The 19072-nt window shown below is 40.9% G+C and overlaps 1 protein-coding gene across 1 annotated transcript in view; it reads right to left on the reverse strand.

Moving 5' to 3' along the window:
• Positions 1-1924: 1924 nt before the first annotated feature.
• LOC122928849 (zinc finger protein 252-like) overlaps positions 1925-19072 on the reverse strand; it is a 102824-nt gene continuing 85676 nt past the window's right edge. The window contains exons 9-10 of the mRNA XM_044282117.1: positions 17320-17427; positions 1925-9556 (exon numbers count right to left, since the gene is read on the reverse strand). Of these exons, the coding sequence (XP_044138052.1) occupies positions 8778-9556; positions 17320-17427 (887 nt within the window). The 3' untranslated portion in view covers positions 1925-8777. The remainder of the gene's footprint in view (positions 9557-17319; positions 17428-19072) is intronic.

Below are 19072 nucleotides of genomic sequence, written 5' to 3' on the forward strand. Positions count from 1 at the left end.
GTGTTTCCAGGTTTTAGAAACACTCTACATGTGGCCCTATTCATTTGCTTGAACTGGATTGAGAGGCCCATGCTTGAGGCCCAATGTGGTGATTTATACCACTTGTGCTGAAAACTGTAGATGCTCTGGGGTGAAATAAATGAAACACCAGAGAAGTGACTCCATTTTGGAAACTTTGCCCTCAAGGTATTAAGGCATGGAGTGAGCATTTTGACACAATAAGCAATTTGCAGACTGTACAAAATCACAAGTCTTCCCAGCTATGGCTTGTCATTACTCAATGTTGTGCGAGGCTGAAGCCATCAGAGACTCAGACCACACTACTTGAATTGATAGGCAGGCTCTACTGGGTATGGAAATTCCATAAATGTTCAAAAGGGCAGCAGCACCATTTGGCTTTTGGAGCATGGATTTTGCCGGAATGGTTTTCAGGAACTACCTAACATTTGCAGAGCCCCCGAGGTACCCATACAGTGGAAACCCCCAATAAGTGAGCCCACTTTGGAAATTACACCCCTCTTTTATCAAAGGGTGGAGTGAGCATTTTAATACAGGTGTTTTGCAGAAACTAGTGAACAGGTGAACATGCAAAGAAGAAAATGTCAAGTTTTCCACAGATATGGCATTTCAGTGCCCAATAGGTTATTCCCATTTTGTGCCTGAAACACACCACACCCTTAAAATGTTAGGCAGGTTCTTCCGAGTACTGAAATACTATAAATGTGGAGGTAAACTGCTGTTTGGATACACTGCAGGTTTCAGAATGGAAAGACCAACTTTCGGGCTTTTGCAGTGCAGATTTTGATATATTGGTTTACAGGCACGATGTTGCTTTAAAACAGCCTCTAGGTACCAGTAAAGCCATTTTCTGAGAAGCATATATTTTTTTCTTATGGCTACTACTTTGCAGGACGAGCCGACATTATTGTTTGCTCTATTTTGAGGTAACATAAGGTTTTGTTTGCTTTTTGGGAAGCAGGATACAGAAAAGGAAGCAACTTTTTCTTGTTATTGCAGTGAACGCATTACAGGGAGCTGATGGGATGAGAGAGGGCCTCTTCTCTCTGCAAATCCCTTGGATGTGGTGGTCGGCATTGTTAGAAAATAGCCGGGCCCTGCTACTGATCAAGCATCGTGCATGTACACCGATAGTCCTCAACTCTCATTACGCTTCGCCCAAGCTGTTCCCCTAACCATCCTTTATCCAAATATATTTAGATTGTAATTCTCGTACCAGGCCATAAAGTGGTTAATTAAAACTTTGGCCCTGATTTATCATACCTTCACTCAAGAATTCTGGCTTGCAGCTTTTTTAGGTCAGTAGAGTTTTTGCATTTTCCCATCACTTCAGTTTTGGAATTTGGGTAGGAAAGTGGGTATGGTTAGCTATGTTAATTAGTTTAAATCCAGATTTATCACAGACTATTTTTAAAAAGCCACAATCTCCCTCCAGTAGGGAGCATCAAACTGACTTCAAAAATTCCCTTCATGATAAATTCCCCCCTTTGTTCCTATCTGTGATTACATCACCTGAGCAAACCCAATCTGGCTAAGTCCTACAGCACCTGCTCTGAGGACCAGAATTCAGTCTCTATGCATTCCTAAAAGTTTCCCATTAAAGTTTTGTTGTTACTGTGTGTAACGTGATGTAATTGCGGACCAGAGCTAAATGCCCAGTAAGAGAATTACATTTACCAGTGCTCAGAAGAGATACTTTACAAGAAGAGGGAGAAGGGGTCATTTTCTTTTCTCAAATGCTTCTTTAAGTACTGTAGCTGAAGGAACATATCAGCCAAAACGGATGCACTGTATCTTGCCTACTTCCGGGTATGGGTAAGGGAGACATGAGACAGGGATTCTCTTTGGTGTCCTTTGCATCCCTGTGTTACGCTCTGCCCATTCACATCTTACACTAGGGATAAAAAATGTAGTAGCCATCTTCACCTGTGAACATTAGTCCTCCATTGTATGAAAGAGAGAGAACAGAGAGGTAATAGGTAACAAAACAGGAGTTTATTGGAAGATATTACAGGATTTATGACAACCATAAAGAATCACATATACAAACTCAACTCCTAAGAAGCACTCATTCTAAATGGGAAGGTTACAGTAACAGCTAACAATCTTCATCTAGAAGTACCTTAGGTTCTATCCATTTCAGACGCACAAAAAACCAAGTAACATGCGTAACACGTGTTGAAGAGCGATGCATGTTACACACAACACTGACAGACAAATACAAAAACAGTTGTAAGAACCATTTTCTTTTTTCACAATAAAAAAAAAAATGCGTGGAAAACAGTAAAGACCTTGCATATATAATATTTGGCTTCAATATTCTCATTTTAACTGGGTACAGTAACATATCAGGAGGCTTCCAAAGCAGAAAAGCAAAAAGGGAGTGGGAAATTACCTAAAATATTATAACTTAACCTGCATTTGCTGTACTCGACGTTCCGAAATGTAAAAGAATCATTTAAATTCAGACATCGAATTTCAATTTCAAATGCATATTAAATAGTGCTTTAAAAACAGGGCAGACAAAGTTTAAAATTAGTAGTAATTTAGTGTTAACTAACCCTGATGAAATATAACATAAAACAAGAAACATACAAGACTAAAGACTGCTTCAAAATGAAATAACTAGTAAAAATCAATGCAAATGGAGGACAAATGAGGCATTTTCATATACAGGAGAAAGTGTCATATGAAATGGTTCCATCACACAATGTGACACTCGCAAGGAGAATAAATTTGAATATGGGGATTATCATGCCAGCCTCATGTGGTGGTTTCATGAAAACAGCAGACAACCACCCCACCCCCTTTATCACCCAGAGGCCCTATTATGGGATACGGACAGGGGCTGTCAATCCCCTGTGCAATTAATGTAGCCAAACATTTAATACACCACAAATAATATCATATCCAATGTAATAGTCAACATATTAGTAAGCAAAACTGTCAAATGCTTCAATAGCTGAAAATCTGGTCGCCATGCCCGCTTTTCTCCTAACAGGTACACAATGTACGTTTTGGGAGATCTATATCTGGTGCAGATTAGCGAAAAAACTATAAGATTAAGCAAGGTTGAAAATCCCACCAATCAGACTGAGGAGATCATCATGGCTATAAAGAACATCCCCTCAAAATCCGCCAATGAAAATCTGAGGTCTACACTCATGTTAGCTCTTTAACACCCGTTTCACATCGATAAATTTGGCATTCAAAGTAATGAACAATAAATGTAACACTTGGAAAGAGATGACCCATGGTGTAGATCTGTCGGTTTCAATACAACTGACAGCAGAGCTGGTTAGCTTAGGGGGAGTTCAGATCTACAATGGAGGCTCCATTCGGGGCCTCAACCACAGATTCTGTTACACAGACCAGAAAAAGTCCTTCGAGAAAGACTTTTTCACCCAATAAAAATAAAAACAGGACTCAAAACAGAAACTGAACAGGACTTCATTGTAATTAATTAAGTCTGTTCAGCTCCGTTCAGATCAGTTATGTGCCCTATCTGCTCCTCTAACGGAGCAGAACAATGGAAAGAAATATATGGGTGATGTGGCCTTAGCTCTAAGAAAAAAATATACAACTACATCTTGAGTGCCCATACACCCTCGCCAGCTGTCAGCCAACATCTTCATACTGTACATATGCTTGCTCTATATAGTCAAGCCTGCATGTGTTCAAAATTTGAATAAAAGAATAAGATGCTGCCAGATGTCTCTGTGGGAGCAAAGTATTGATCATGTTTAAATTTAACATGCCAGATCATTATATTTTTTTCCCCCCCAAAAGGAGAATCAGGACACCCCATCCTATACACATTAGAAATAAGATCCCACAAAAAATGGAGGGTTTGGAAAAGTGTATGGGCTCTCTAGGGACTGCAAAAGGCACCGACACTATCGTAACAGCTGCAATTCTCCAATAAGGCGGTGGAAAAGATGTCAACTACCCCCCCAAAAAAACTATTCAACAGAAAACCCAGGGAGTTACAACCATGTTCTCTTCTGGAGTGTAGAAGGAAACATACATACAACAATCCTCAATAGAAAACTAACGGCGCCTGAAACCTGAAGTACAAAACAGATATAAATGCTGATCATATCAGACACAGATATACAGAAATATCTCTGCGGGGGCAAAGCACTGGTAGTGAACATGTGGCAGAGAGTTACCAGACTGCAGGTCAGGATTCTGCGCTCACCTACCTCTGTGTCATCTATTGATCTAAGGGCCCATGCATGACCATGGTACAGTTCTGGCGCCCATACAGTAGTATGAGCACACAGTGTATTTTTTATTTTATGTAAAAAGAGTTCCAACTGACACTGAACCACTGAGGTAATTATCGCCCTTAAAAGCATTTTGTCTATGAGAAAAAGCACTGCCTTATAGAGAGTCTAAGGCCACTTAATACTGACCCATAGGGACTGCATGTGTCACCTTATTGTTTTGGCAAAGCTGTACCCGCAGGCTTTTCCTTTAGACAAGCTCAGTCATGCAGTTTCAGGGCCCTACAGTAAGGGTGGCATTACACTGCCTGATCTTTGGGCAGTGTGAGTTCGGGGGCCTACAGTAAGGGTGGCATTACAATGCCTGATCTTTGAGCAGTGCGAGTTCGGGGCCCTACAGTAAGGGTGGCATTACACTGCCTGATCTTTGGGCAGTGTAAGCACAGATGGACTATTACACATCCATCAGCGATCGTTTGTACCGGCCTGATTACACTGGATGATCCACACTGAATGTGGGAGAAATGATTGCTACCGCAGTTGTTCCTCCCTCATTCTTTTCTATTCATTATCAGCAACACATCCCCAATTACACAGGAAGACGTGCTGCTGATAATCGCTTATCTTTCGTCCTAATGAAAGATGTTGATCTGCCCTTGCTGGTTCATCGGCTACTCAATTATAAGTCTATTATCTGGAACAAGAGTTTGTATTCCCTACAACTGCCCTGAAATTGTGCAGTGTAGTAGGGTCTTAAGCCTCTTGACTAAATGGGATTGCATGAACAACAATATACTATAGGTTTGGCGTCCTTTTAAAGCACATTGGCATTAATGCTATGGAATTATCGCCAGATATTAGCCTCGACCATATGGGGCAAATACTCCTCTATGGTTTTCGTTAGACCAGTGAATTAATAGGACCTGCTAATACAGTAAATAATCAAGGATTCTGTTCATCTACTCCTTACTGGCATTGAAGGGGTGAGGGGGACTGCATCTTTATTAGCCTAAAATTAGCAGGGTTCATGTAACTTGACAGACAAATGTAGATTATACCAGGTAACAGTAAGGAAAGCCACGGTTTCCCTTTAACACATGAAGACAGGTGACCTACAGTTCAGCAGCTAAAATGAACACTCCTTCAACGTCTACAATTTCCTCAAAGTTCCACCCAAGAGTTTGAAGGAGGCGCACAAAGGATCTCAATATGGCAGACTACTGGCATGAGAAGTGTATAACAATCAATCAGCATCGATACACAAGATCAGCGAGAGTAAATGTAACTCAGGATAAAAGTTCACTTACTTTCCTTGAGTAGAAAGGATCAGGAAAATAGGATTATTGTAACAGAAAACAAGTGATACAGTAAAACAAGAGTAATACAACAGTAACATAAAGCTCAAATAAAAAAACTGTGAATTTTTCTTTCAAGAGACAAATCGAAAAAAAATAATACAGAGGATGTCAGAACTACAGTGCAGCCACTGCGACTTGTCTATATGAATCACACAAGATAAACTCATTGTCACTGCAACCACCTTTTCCACGTAAAGCTTTTATCTTTATTTTTTTGATTTTTACTGTCCTTTTTTTATTTATTTTTATACAGAGCTTCTATCCCTATCCTCTACCGCTCGAGGATGAACAGACCAAGGACGCTTTTCCCTTAATATATACTTGAGAAGCTGTACGTATTGAATCTGTGAATACCGACGAAAACCAACAGTTATGGTATAAGAGCAGCTTTGTTCTTCTGTTGAACCAAAAGGTTTCTATACAAGGAACCATTATGGACTGCAGACTGCATAGAGCAACAGAAACCACGTCAGTACGGTGATATGCGACTGCTGGACACACGTGTCCCTTACGTTCCCAATACAAACGTTGAGTCTTTTGTGCAAACATGAGTCACTTTTTACACACTAGAGTAGAAAGAAAATCTTTAAAAAAAAAAAAACCAAACATAATAAAGTCAACCAAACACAATGTGCATTGATTCTCGAGCTCCTTCCTTGTGTTTCCCATGGATCTAAATATCTGGTGGTCCTTAAAGAGGAATGTCTGGTTTTGAGAAGCCATTAGTTAATGAGTTAACTGAGGGTGGTCTACCTGTTCAAGACCCACATCTATTAGCCAAGGCTGCTACAAAGTGCATTTCTCAGTATGGAGGACCTGGGACACCTGTGCATTATACATGCAACCTACTGATTGTATAGGAACTGCACAATGCTGCTGGAGAACTGGGTTTCGAGTGGATTACAGCTGACCTCTGGGGGGGTTCAGTAGTGGGCATCAAGTTATCAGTGTATTGTTAGGGGGCCCTTCTGAGAAAACAAGACCGTCGACAGCAGATGAATCCTCTGATAAGAGCATTATGTCCGCTGTACTGTAACAATCATTTCTGACCAACTGCAGCCTGAGAACCCGTTTTACTTTTTTCTCTGACTTATATTCACCATCAGTCAGAGGAAAATGCATATGTGACAATGCAAGGCTACTTGCTCTGTATGGATGGGATATTTCTGGCCTTGGTATGTACTGACACAAGATACATTAGTGAGAGCCTCTAGACCTACTCAGCTCCGTTACCTCCTTAATGTTACAAACTGTTTCTCAATCATCCTCTAATAAAAAGGCTGAGGTGCAATGTATATTACATGCTGTTTGGGAGATTTTTGTCATGGCTTCTTTTAGCCACAAAAAATGTCCCCATTGACCACAATCACAGCTATCACTATACACCAGAAGTGACAATTACCTCCACCCCTTCACTCACTCGGAGGAGAGAGAGGAAGTCAACAAAGTGCAGTTATCTCCTAAACTGTCCAGCGTGCAAAGCATCATGGAAAAAGAAATCTCAAAACTGGAAGAAGGAACCCTGAATAACAATTCAGGACACCAAACGGTCAAGTCCTGCAGCATCAAAAGTGTTTTCTGAGAATATAAATTAATGTTCTACCCACAGGAAGGTCTATCAATGTATGAAGAGTGTTGGTGTGATTCCTGAGACCCACCCATTGATCAGGCGTTGCAACACTCCAGTGACTATTTTGGCCTATTGAATGTTATACAGGAGGACTGTCAGGTATGTACATGTGGCTGTGCCTGGTAAACCTGCTCTACCATGTTGGAGTAGATTGGGCTCAGGCTGCAGTACCAAGCACAGCCGCACGTACAAGATAAACGCTCTCTGCTGCCTCTTTGCTATGCAGATTGGTGGGGAATCCTGGGATCTAGACCCCCATAGTCACACATGGTAATACATATTCCCAACAGAAACCCTTTACTTAGTTAAAATTGAAGTTAACCTGTTAAATTTACTGACTATTGGTTGCCGAACGGGCGTAATTTTACCATCTAAACAAGGTAAAAAGAAACGGTCACAAAAACCTTGACATTTTTCAGAACAGTTAAAATTGTTAGCAGGAGCGGTATCTACTATAGAATTCAACACATTTATAAGAGCCACACTACAAGGATATCTGAACAATTTAGAGAACCAAAGATGCTCAATAAAAAACTAATTAAAATCCATAATGATTATAAATAATCAGACCCAGTAGTATAAAGTTGTTAATTTGAAAAATAAAAATAAAAATCAACTTGGAATAAAATAAACAGCAAAGCGGTTTCAAACACGGTCTTCAAGCCCGGTAGACTTAGATGGCAAAAAAAAAAAAAAAGGACACACCATTAAAACATGGAGGTTTATGTAACATCTGTCAACATTGCCTACATAGAAGCACAAATCAGGAGCACTACTGCACTAGAAGGTACGGCTGGAGGTTATAGCTGGATGTTTAATGTGTATAGAGTAAAACCTGTTACCAAAACGAGCCGATGGAGAATTGTGCATCAAAAAGATATACTACGCAATAAATAACAGAACAAAAACATTTCCCCGACCAAGTCTATAAGTTGCAGTCATTTTTTTCCTTTTTAAAAATAGAGAAAATGTCTTTTCTTACCTTCCCCCCCAGGCTTAAACACAATAAACCTACTGGAAAACTAAAAAATGCATCATTGAGGTTTCGTAGTTTGGAGGGGGAAGTTGGAGGAGGAGAATATACTGTTGTATATACAGAAAGTCTTTTTTTTTTTATTAATTTTTTTTTTAACCCCTGAAAAATTACTAGTGAAGAAATGGTCAAGATTTCCAGCCCTGACACTGAGCTCTAGATAACTCAACTGTTATATACAAATTAGTTACGACATTTATATATACTTTCTTACAACATAAGGCTAGAAAAACATTGGAACGAATGATTCATATTTTAGAAATCTCTAAAATACTTCTCACGTCTGAGGTACTTTTTTTTTTTTTTATGTATCTTTTCTTCTTGGAGTAGCACCTGTCAAAAAAATACTAGATTAAACAGTAAAATCAGCCTGCGAGTCAACGACAAAAACTGTGTAGTGTGCATTTAAAAATAAGTCGACTTAGTGAACAGGAATAAGTGATTCCCAGGCACTTTATGGTTATCCCGGCCGATCTGTGGTCAATCACAACCTGATGTGAGATATTGGATTAGTTTATTAGGACCAGCTTGCCATCTGTCTTCTTTTTTTTTTTTGTATGGGTTTGCTCGTGTGTTAAGAGGTTTATCTTTTGCGCAAAGCCTTTGCCACAGGTAATGCATACAAAGGGTCGTTCTCCGGTGTGCAGCCTCTGGTGTGTGGTAAGATTTGCCTTCTGGCTAAAGCTCTTTCCACACTCTGGGCATTCAAAAGGCTTTTCCCCTGTGTGTATCCTTTCATGTCCGATAAGATTACTATTATTCTGAAACCGTTTACCGCAAAACCTACAGACAAATCGCCTCTCCCTCGCAAACGTCTTGTGTGTATGTGAGACGGGAAGGCCCGAGTTGATATTCTTCCCATAGACAACGCACGTTAAAGACTTTGCCACAGATACGTTTTTAATGGAGATGGCGTGGGGAAACTTGTCATCGACAGGAGGTTTTAGACCGGATTCAACCCTCTGCTGGGGTCTGAACTGAACCATTGAGCCGTTGTACTGTTTTATTTTCATTTTGTGGGTTCCTTGATGAAGCCTAAGATCATTTATTCTTAAAAACTTCTTTCCACATTCAGTGCAGTTAAAGGTCCTCTCCAGCTCCTTGGGAGAGCTTGCCCCGAAACCTCTCTGTGTAAGTGCCTCCTTCTGACCTACTGGCCACCTGACTAATCTTTGGCAGTATCCACTGGTTTTCATGTTGTACTGAATTTTCACTCTGTTTTTTGAAGGAATATTTCTTAGGTTGAATTTTTCAGTGCTGCGTTGGCTCTCTATAATCAATTCATCGTCTTTTGGGGAGAAGAAAGAGGAAAAATGTTATTCTAGAATTGTTTGACATTGATAGCAATAAATAATAATCATAATCTTTACAAAGCTCCAATACATTTCACAGGACTTTACAAATCAGGGGACACAAGTACAGACAAGATCAGAAATTACAAAGTAAGGGCTCTTGTACATCAATGTGTGCTGGGGGGAGCCCATGCACGGACACCGACTGTAGGGCCGTCGCATGCGGATCATTGACCCATTCACTTGCTGCTATTCAAGAGAATGGGAGCTGAGCTGATGCTCTGGCTTTATATATTGTTTACTTCTGAAACTGTAGCTTCGGCTAACAGGTGATAGTGGGGGGTGTCGAACCCCCACTAATCTCATTGATTGATATTGACAACCTATCCTGTAGATGGGTCATCAATATGTTAGACCCTGAAAACTTGTTTAAAGAGGAAATCAGATAACAAATGAGATCCACCTGCAATAAAGAACTGATCATTACTTACATGGCAGAGCCTGTGCTGCTTCTCCAGTTCACCTGGATGTTATACATTCACCCGGCTGCTGCGGTGGTAACATCAAGTCAACAAGACGTGATATTATCAGAGGTGGGACTTGCACCTATAAGAAATTTATGGCATATCCTACTGATATGCCATAAATGTCCTGAATGGGATAACTCTTAACATTACAGAATATTGGAGTTGAAAGTATAGCCCAGTGAGCTAATCTATATTTTTGAAACATTGCGGTATCTGTCACCAGGAACTTCACTGTAAAACCAGGCACAAGGTTTTGTAGGGCTAGTTCAGCTGGATGTGATACCTTTCACTTAGGGATTTGTTGCTTCATTCTGAATAAAAAGTATTCATATGCAAATGAGAATTTAAGTTTGCACACCTGCTACCTCTTGCAGCTCCTCCATCTCTTTCTTGATTAACAGGGCCATGTTCTTGCACAGTTATCTTTCCTGGCCCTGTGAATCAAAAGGAGAGTCTGGCAGATTAGGAGCAGGAGTACACAGAGTGTCTTGGGCCTGTCCTCTGTGCACTTAAAGAGGACCTGTCACCACTCCTGACATGTCTGTCTTAGTAACTACTTGCAATTCCCATGTAATAACAATTCTGGAGCATCTATTTCTATGGCTCTATGTTGTACCATCCCTCAGTTTTTTTTACTAAAAGTTTATGAATGAATCTTAAAGAGGAACCTGTCTCCACAAAATGCAGTGCAATCTGCAGGTATCATGTTCTAGAGCAGCAGAAGCTGAGCAGACTGATATACAGCCAGGTCCATAAATATTGGGACATCGTCACAATTCTATGATTTTTGGCTCTATACACCACCACAATGGATTTGAAATGAAACGAACAAGATGTGCTTTAACTGCAGATTGTCAGCTTTAATTTGAGGGTATTTACATCCAAATCAGGTGACTGGTGTAGGAATTACAACAGTTTGCATATGTGCCTCCCACTTGTTAAGGAACCAAAAGTAATGGGACAGAATAATAATCATAAATCAAACTTTCACTTTTTAATATTTAGTTTCATCCCTGGTTATGCTCTGCCAGGCCTCTACTGCAACTGTCTTCAGTTCCTGCTTGTTCTTGGGGCATTTTCCCTTTAGTTTTGTCTTCAGCAAGTGAAATGCATGCTCAATCGGATTTAGGTCAGGTGATTGACTTGGCCATTGCATAACATTCCACTTCTTTCCCTTAAAAAACTCTTTGGTTGCTTTTGCAGTATGCTTTGAGTCATTGTCCTTCTGCACTGTGAAGCGCCTTCCAATGAGTTCTGAAACATTTGGCTGAATATGAGCAGATAATATTGCCCGAAACACTTCATCCTGCTGCTTTTGTGAGCAGTCACATCATCAATAAATAGAGAACCAGTTCCATTGGCAGCCACACATGCCCACGCCATGACACTACCACCATCATGCTTCACTGATGAGGTGGTATGCTTAGGATCCTGAGTAGGATGTTGTTCCAGAACTGTGAAGGCTTTTTTAGATGTCGTTTGGCAAACTCTAATCTGGCCTTCCTGTTTTTGAGGCTCACCAATGGTTTACATCTTGTGGTGAACCCTCTGTATTCACTCTGGTAAAGTCTTCTCTTGATTGTTGACTTTGACACACATACACCTACCTCCTGGAGAATGTTCTTTATCTGGCCAACTGTTGTGAAGAGTGTTTTCTTCACCAGGGAAAGAATTCTTCGGTCATCCACCACAGTTGTTTTCCGTGGTCTTCCGGTGTTGCTGAGCTCACCGGTGCGTTCCTTCTTTTTAAGAATGTTTCAAACAGTTGTTTTGGCCACGCCTAATGTTTTTGCTATCTCTCTGATGGGTTTGTTTAGGTTTTTCAGCCTAATGATGGCTTGCTTCACTGATAGTGACAGCTCTTTGAATCTCATCTTGAGAGTTGACAGCAACAGATTTCAAATGCAAATAGCACACTGTAAATAAACTCTGGACCTTTTATCTGCTCATTGTAATTAGGATAATGAGGGAATACCCTCAAATACCCTCAAATTAAAGCTGACAGTCTGCAGTTAAAGCACATCTTGTTAGTTTCATTTCAAATCCATTGTGGTGGTGTATAGAGCCAAAAATGTTAGAATTGTGCGATGTCCTAATATTTATGGACCCGACTGTATATCTTGTGGGAAAAGATTCAGTAAAACCTGTAATTTATACATTTATATATTTGCTGTATCCACCTCCTGTGAAGAGCTCTCAGTACAGGGAGGAAGGGGTTATCAGTGATTGATAGCATTGTGTGTATAAGTGTACATACAGAGATAGCTGTAAGTCATTGAGAACACTTCCCTCCTGTACAGATAGGTCAGGGATCAGCAACCTTCGGCACTCCAGCTGCTGTGAAACTAGAACTCCCAGCCTGCAGACTTACTCAGCAGTTCTTCTAACTCCCATAGACGTGAAAGGAGGATTCTGGGAGTTGTAGTATCAGAACAGCTGGAGTGCCGAAGGTTGCTGATGTAAATGTAAAAACTACAAGTTTTATTTAATCTTTTCACACAAAAATATATATCAATCCGCTCAGCTTATCCTGCTCTATAACATGCTGCTTTCATATTGCATTACACTCTGTGGTAACAGGTTCTCTTTAAAGGGGTTCTCCAGGAATTAAGAAAATGAAAATATTTAAATATTACTCTCAAACACTGTTCACAAATTTGTCTAAGGCCTCATGCACACGACCGTTGTTTGGGTCCGCATCCGCACCGACGTTTTGGCGGCTCGGATGTGGACCCATTCACTTCAATGGGGCCGCAAAAGATGCAGACAGCACTCAGTGTGCTGTCCGCATCCGTTGCTCCGTTCCGCGGCCCCGCTAAAAAAATATAAAATGTCCAATTCTTGTCCGCGCTTTGCGGACAAGAATAGGCATATATTGACGCCCATTCCGTTCCGCAAATTGCGGAAGGCACACGGGCGGCTTCCGTTTTTTGCGGACAGTAAAAAACGGCACGGTCGTGTGCATGAGGCCTAAATCTGTGTTAGTGAGCACTTCTCCTTTGCTGAGATAATCCATCCCACCTCACAGGTGTGGCATATCAAGGTGCTGACAGGAATTGTGTACAGATCCTTACAACATGGGGCCGTGCATTATCATGCTGCAACATGAGGTGATGGTCGTGGATAAATGGGACAACAATGGGCCTCAGGATCTCGTCACGGTATCTCTGTGCATTCAAAATGCCATCAATAAAATGCACCTGTGTTCGTTGTCCATAACATACGCCTGCCCATACCATTACCCCACCGCCACCATGGGCCACTCGATCCACAACATTGACGTCAGCAAACCGCTCACCTACACAACGCCACACACGCTGTCTGCCATCTGCCCTGAACAGTGGAAACCGGGACTCATCCGTGAACAGATCGCCTCTCAAACATGGCAGATGCCATCGAATGTGAGCATTTGCCCACTCAAGTCGGTTATGAAGACGAACTGCAGTCAGGTCCAGACCCCGATGAGGACGACGAGCATGCAGATAAGCTTCCCTGAGATGGTTTCTGACAGTTTGTGCAGAAATTCTTTGGTTATGCAAACCGATTGTTGCTGCAGCTGTCCGGGTGGCTGGTCTCAGACAATCATGGAGGTGAACAAGCTGGATGTGAAGGTCCTGGGCTGGTGTGGTTACACGTGGTCTGCGGTTGTGAGGCCAGTTGGATGTACTGCCAAATTCTCTGAAACTCCTTTGGAGACGGCTTATGGTAGAGAAATGAACATTCATTGCACGGACAACAGCTCTGGTAGACATTCCTGCAGTCAGCATGCAAATTGCACGCTCCCTCAAACATTGCGACATCTGTGGCATTGTGCTGTGTGATCAAACTGCACATTTCAGAGTGGACTCTCGTTGTGGGAAGTCTAAGGACACCTGTGCAATATTCATGCTGTCTAATCAGCACCTTGATATGCCACACCTGTGAGGTGGGACGGATTATCTCGGCAAAGGAGAAGTGCTTAATAACACACATTTAGACAGATTTGTGAACAATATTTGAGAGTAATAGGTCTTTTGTGTATGTTAAAAATGTCTCAGATCTTTGAGTTCAGCTCATGCAAAATGGGAACAAAACAGAAAGTATTGTGTTTATATTTTTGGTCAGTGTATATTCCCAAATACCTTTCCTCAGGTATATTGGCTTGTTTTGTCTAGGGAGCAATCATTAAGAGAAATAAAATGGCCGCCGTCCTATTAGTACACATAAAACCTGTCCTAATCACACAGGAAGGACAAGTTACTTCACATCACTGAGGTAAAGAGCTGGCTCAGACTCCTCTCTACTCTATTTGTCAGGGAGTATGAGCCTGAATACAGTTTTTTTTTTTTTTATAAATCTTTTTATTTCCATTTCATAAAGACATATACATTTGTACCCTAAACATATCAACTCAGCAATCGAAAATACCATATTATCAATAATAATTACAGTTTAATATGATATTCAGCTGAATCTCTGTAGGAATGGAGAGAGACATAAAGTACAGAGAAGAGGGTGGGGATGTGGCTGATGAGCAGCAGCTCTTGTATTCACTCTCCATTACCACAGTCTGTCCTGTCTATCCTCTCTGTACTTCATGTCTTCTCATGAACTCCATTCCTACAGAGATTCAGCTAAAGATCATAATAAACTGTATTCAGGATCATAAGAGGATGAGGTAGTGTGTAATTAGGACAGGTTTTGCCTGTACTAATAGGAGGGTGGCCATTTTATTTCCCCTGGTAACTGCTCTCCAGACAAAACGAGCCATTATACCTAATTAAAAGGTATTAGGGAACATATTTATAATAAAGTAATATTTAAGTATTTTCATTTTCTTAATTCCCGGAGAACACCTTTAAAGAGGACCTGTCTGGTGTACTAACAATTCGGGGGCATCTTTTCTTATGACTCTATGTTGTGTCATTCCTCTGTTATTTCTACTATAAGTTTATGAATGAATTGCCAGCAGCTTGCAGTAAGGCCTCTTGCACACGACCGGATGGCTTTTTCAGCATTTTGGGATCCGCAAAACACAGATCCGCAAAAAATACGGATGACGTCCGTGTGCATTCCATTTTTTGCAAAACAGAACAGCTGGCCCCTGATAGAACAGTACTATCCTTGTCCGTTATGCGGACAATAATAGGACATGGATTGGTCAAGTATTAGGTCGCACTACTGTGTGGGGTGACGCAGGATGGGTGCTCTCAGCCAACAGATTCACCCAATCTATAAGCTAAACAATATTGAAAAGAAAGGGCTGGGCACTCTCTGTATCAGGAGTCAATGGTACTTTAATTCAATAATAAAATACAATATATCAATATTAATCACAATGTTAAAAGTTATATTACAATATACATAGATAATACAAAAGTCTGGCCAGACTAAAAAGTACCTACAAACACTTGTTCAACCACTCAATTGCTGAACACAATGGTTTTCTTGTAGACCAATCTTCAGATTGCATATGAATTTCCAAATAAAATTCGGATATGTAGTCACAAAAAAGATTCGGATCACAAGAAAAAATTTGAATATATAATCACAAGGGAAAAATATTCGGATATATAAATCGCAAGAAAAAATATATCAGATATTCGATCCGAAAATTCGATCCAATGTCCAACACCCTTTCAATATATACTTGTCCAGTTTTCGCTGTAAGTATAATTAGTCTCTTTAGTCACTAATATGACATCAAACCATATCTGTCGATTATATTTGCATCGCTAAGTGCTTGTTTTGTCTACTCACATACCAGGTACACGTAGGCGGCTCCGATCAACAGTCAATCAGAATAATGTCTTGTGACTATATATCCGAATTTTATTTGGAAATTCATATGCAATCTGAAGATTGGTCTACAAGAAAACCATTGTGTTCAGGAATTGAGTGGTTGAACAAGTGTTTGTAGGTACTTTTTAGTCTGGCCAGACTTTTGTATTATCTATGTATATTGTAATATAACTTTTAACATTGTGATTAATAGTGATATATTGTATTTTATTATTGAATTAAAGTACCATTGACTCCAGATACAGAGAGTGCCCAGCCCTTTCTTTTCAATAATAGGACATGTTCTATCTCGGAACGGAAATACGGAAACGAAAGGCATACGAAGTACCTTCAGTTTTTTTTGCGGATCCATTGAAATTAATGGTTCCATATACAATCCATATACAGAACGCAAAAAACGGAAAAAAACTAACGTTCGTGTGCAAGAGGCCTAAGGGTACAGTTGGAAGTTACCATTTGGAGGTGTGTCCCTGCTCTGACACCAGCAGCACCAATTGGACAGAGTCAGACACACCTGCTACTGGTAACACCCAGCAGCACCTTTACTGCAGAATGCTCTGCTGGCAATTTATTTGTAAACTTCTTGCAGGAATAATAAAGGAATAGCACAACACAGTAATAAGAACAGATGCTCCAGATCCGTTATTACATGGGGAATGGAAGTGACAGGAGAGGTGACAGTCCCTCTTTAACTGCTAATTTGCATATGGATTACAAGTACTTTTTCTCCAGAACGAAGCAACAGATCCCTAAGTGAAAGGTAACATTACATTTAATAAAGCTAGCCCTACAAGGTATTGTGCCTGTTCGGCAGTGAATTTCCTGGAGAATTACATTTCATTTATACCTACGTGTGCTATAGGTTTTATAAACGCTTACTTTTTCATGTTATTTTCCTTTTTATTAAATAAAAAATGTTCTCCCTTTCTTTGTCATATTTTGTTTAATACCAGTGGGCCCAGTATGCAACTGAGTGTGAGAAGACAGATTCAGCAACATTTCAGGAGGGCAATGGTCCCAGGTACTGTCGATTTGGGGAAAGGACAGAACAACTAATTACAAATGCCTCCTTCATGTTTAATACCATGCAGTGTAGTCTTTTTGGGGAATGAAAGTTGCACTTTAAAGAGGTCTCCTGCACATGAGCAGTCCTTGTGTGGCCTGAAAAAATAAGGATACTCAACAATACTAGAAAAGTACATAAATCGGCAATAAAAAAAATGCCGTACAAATTTTTAAAAGGGCTGACCACCACAGTTGCTGAAAATGATGATCATGTATAAAAATCTACACCAAATGATTGTTAACAGAGCATCCTGGGAGGTGGAAGGTTTAACCAAAGAAACTACTGCCTAAAAAAGGACATGTCCTCTAAAATAAAGCTGCCAACATTATTACTGAGAAAACACAATTTTATACAGAAAACCAAAATAAAAGCCCTGAGCCCTTACCAACGGTGTAGTTTATTACATCCCTTCCATCCAAACAAATGTTTTCACTGTTACCCGGAGGCTCTTTTGATTTCATTCTCAGTGTAACAGGTTCAATGCTGGGAAACTCTACAAGGAGAAATGAAGTGCGAGTGAGAAGTCAATGGAACTACTTATTAAACCAAGAAACGAATGCTAAAATACACAACAAATACCATTGCCCTTGTTGGTCAGTCTACAGCATTCTCTGCAAGGCGCCGACACAAACAGTCTTGTAAAATTACAGGAGAGAAAACAGGGATTCCTTTCCTGCTAAATGAGTTCCCTCCTCCCTCTGTGACAGACGAGGGGGTGTGGCTTAGGAAGAAGGTGTGGCTTAACTATCTTTTTATCCTACTGCAGACAGCGGAAGCCGCTGCTCCAGATGTCTGGATAGTAAAAAGGAGGAGGGGACACATGTATAATTTCGTGGGAGAACGAGATTATATTTTTTATAGTTTTAATTGCAAGACAAAAAAGGGATGCGTGAGATTAAAGAAAATCTATCGTCAGACACAACACCTTGCAGGGCTGGCTCAGATTAATGAAATTATACCTTTTACTGTTCCAGAGAAAATTACCGTTCCCATTATGGAAACTCTCATTAGTACCGGAGGACTGGGAAGCGGTGAAGGCTCTGTACTCGCCGCTTCCTGGTGCTGTGGCTGCGCACAGCGTGTGGTCGCTCCGTGACCTCACGCTGTGCACGTCAGGTCACAGCACAGCCAGCGGCAGGAAGAAGAGAGAGAACGCTGGAGGTGAAGAGCGTGGCGTCCGGAGCAGGAGAGGTAAGTGGATTATTTTTTTTTTTTATGTGCTCTGTGGCATGGGGGCTAATATGAGAGGCAATGGGGGACTCATCTGAGGTTTGAATAGGGAGGTCTTATTTATATTGGGGGTCATTCACATTGGGGCTGTGAGCTGAGGTCTAATGAATTTTTTTTTTCTTATTGTCCTCTAAAACCTAGGTGCGTTTTATGGGTCGAAAAATATGGTACTTTGATTATTGTGCAAATCAGCAGGCCTTCCTCTGCAGGCCCCTCCCACGTTTCACTGATGGGGCCAGGATCCTGCATAGGCTTCATTCATACAGTCAGTGTTTGGTCAGTGATTTCCATCAGTGATTGTGAGCAAAAACCAGGAGTGGATCCTACACAGACATAAGGTAGAAGGGAAAGATCTGCACCTGTTCTGTGTTTTGGACCCACACTTGGTTTTGGCTCAAAATCACTGATGAAAATCACTGACCAAACACTGACTGTGCGAATAAGGCCATAGTCATCTGGTCTGTCCCGTTCAATCAAAACAAGGAAGGGTCTGGATAGTGATTGGGACCCGCCCTCAGTGCACTTATCTGCTCATTGGCACTTGGATTAAAAAATGGATTTTTTTGTACTCTCCGTAAAATCCTTTACTCATAGTAGGCATTGGGGGACACAGCACCATGGGTATATGCCCAGCTGCCACTAGAAGGCTGACACTAGAAACAAAAAAGTGTTGGCTCCACCCAGGTGGGCTATACCCCTCTGCCAGAGCCAAAAGAACTCAGTCAGTACAAAAGCAGTAGGAGCGCCACACCTGAACAAAACAATAAAATTAAACGCCAACAAGTCTCAAACTGGGGAACCCGACAACCACAACCAAACGCCGGGACCACCAACAAGAAAAGCACAGAAAGGGTGGGATCTATGTCCCCCAATGCCTACTACGAGAAAAGGATTTTACGGAGAGTACG

This window comes from Bufo gargarizans, chromosome 2 (genome assembly GCF_014858855.1).
Source record: "Bufo gargarizans isolate SCDJY-AF-19 chromosome 2, ASM1485885v1, whole genome shotgun sequence".
Lineage (NCBI taxonomy): Eukaryota > Metazoa > Chordata > Amphibia > Anura > Bufonidae > Bufo > Bufo gargarizans.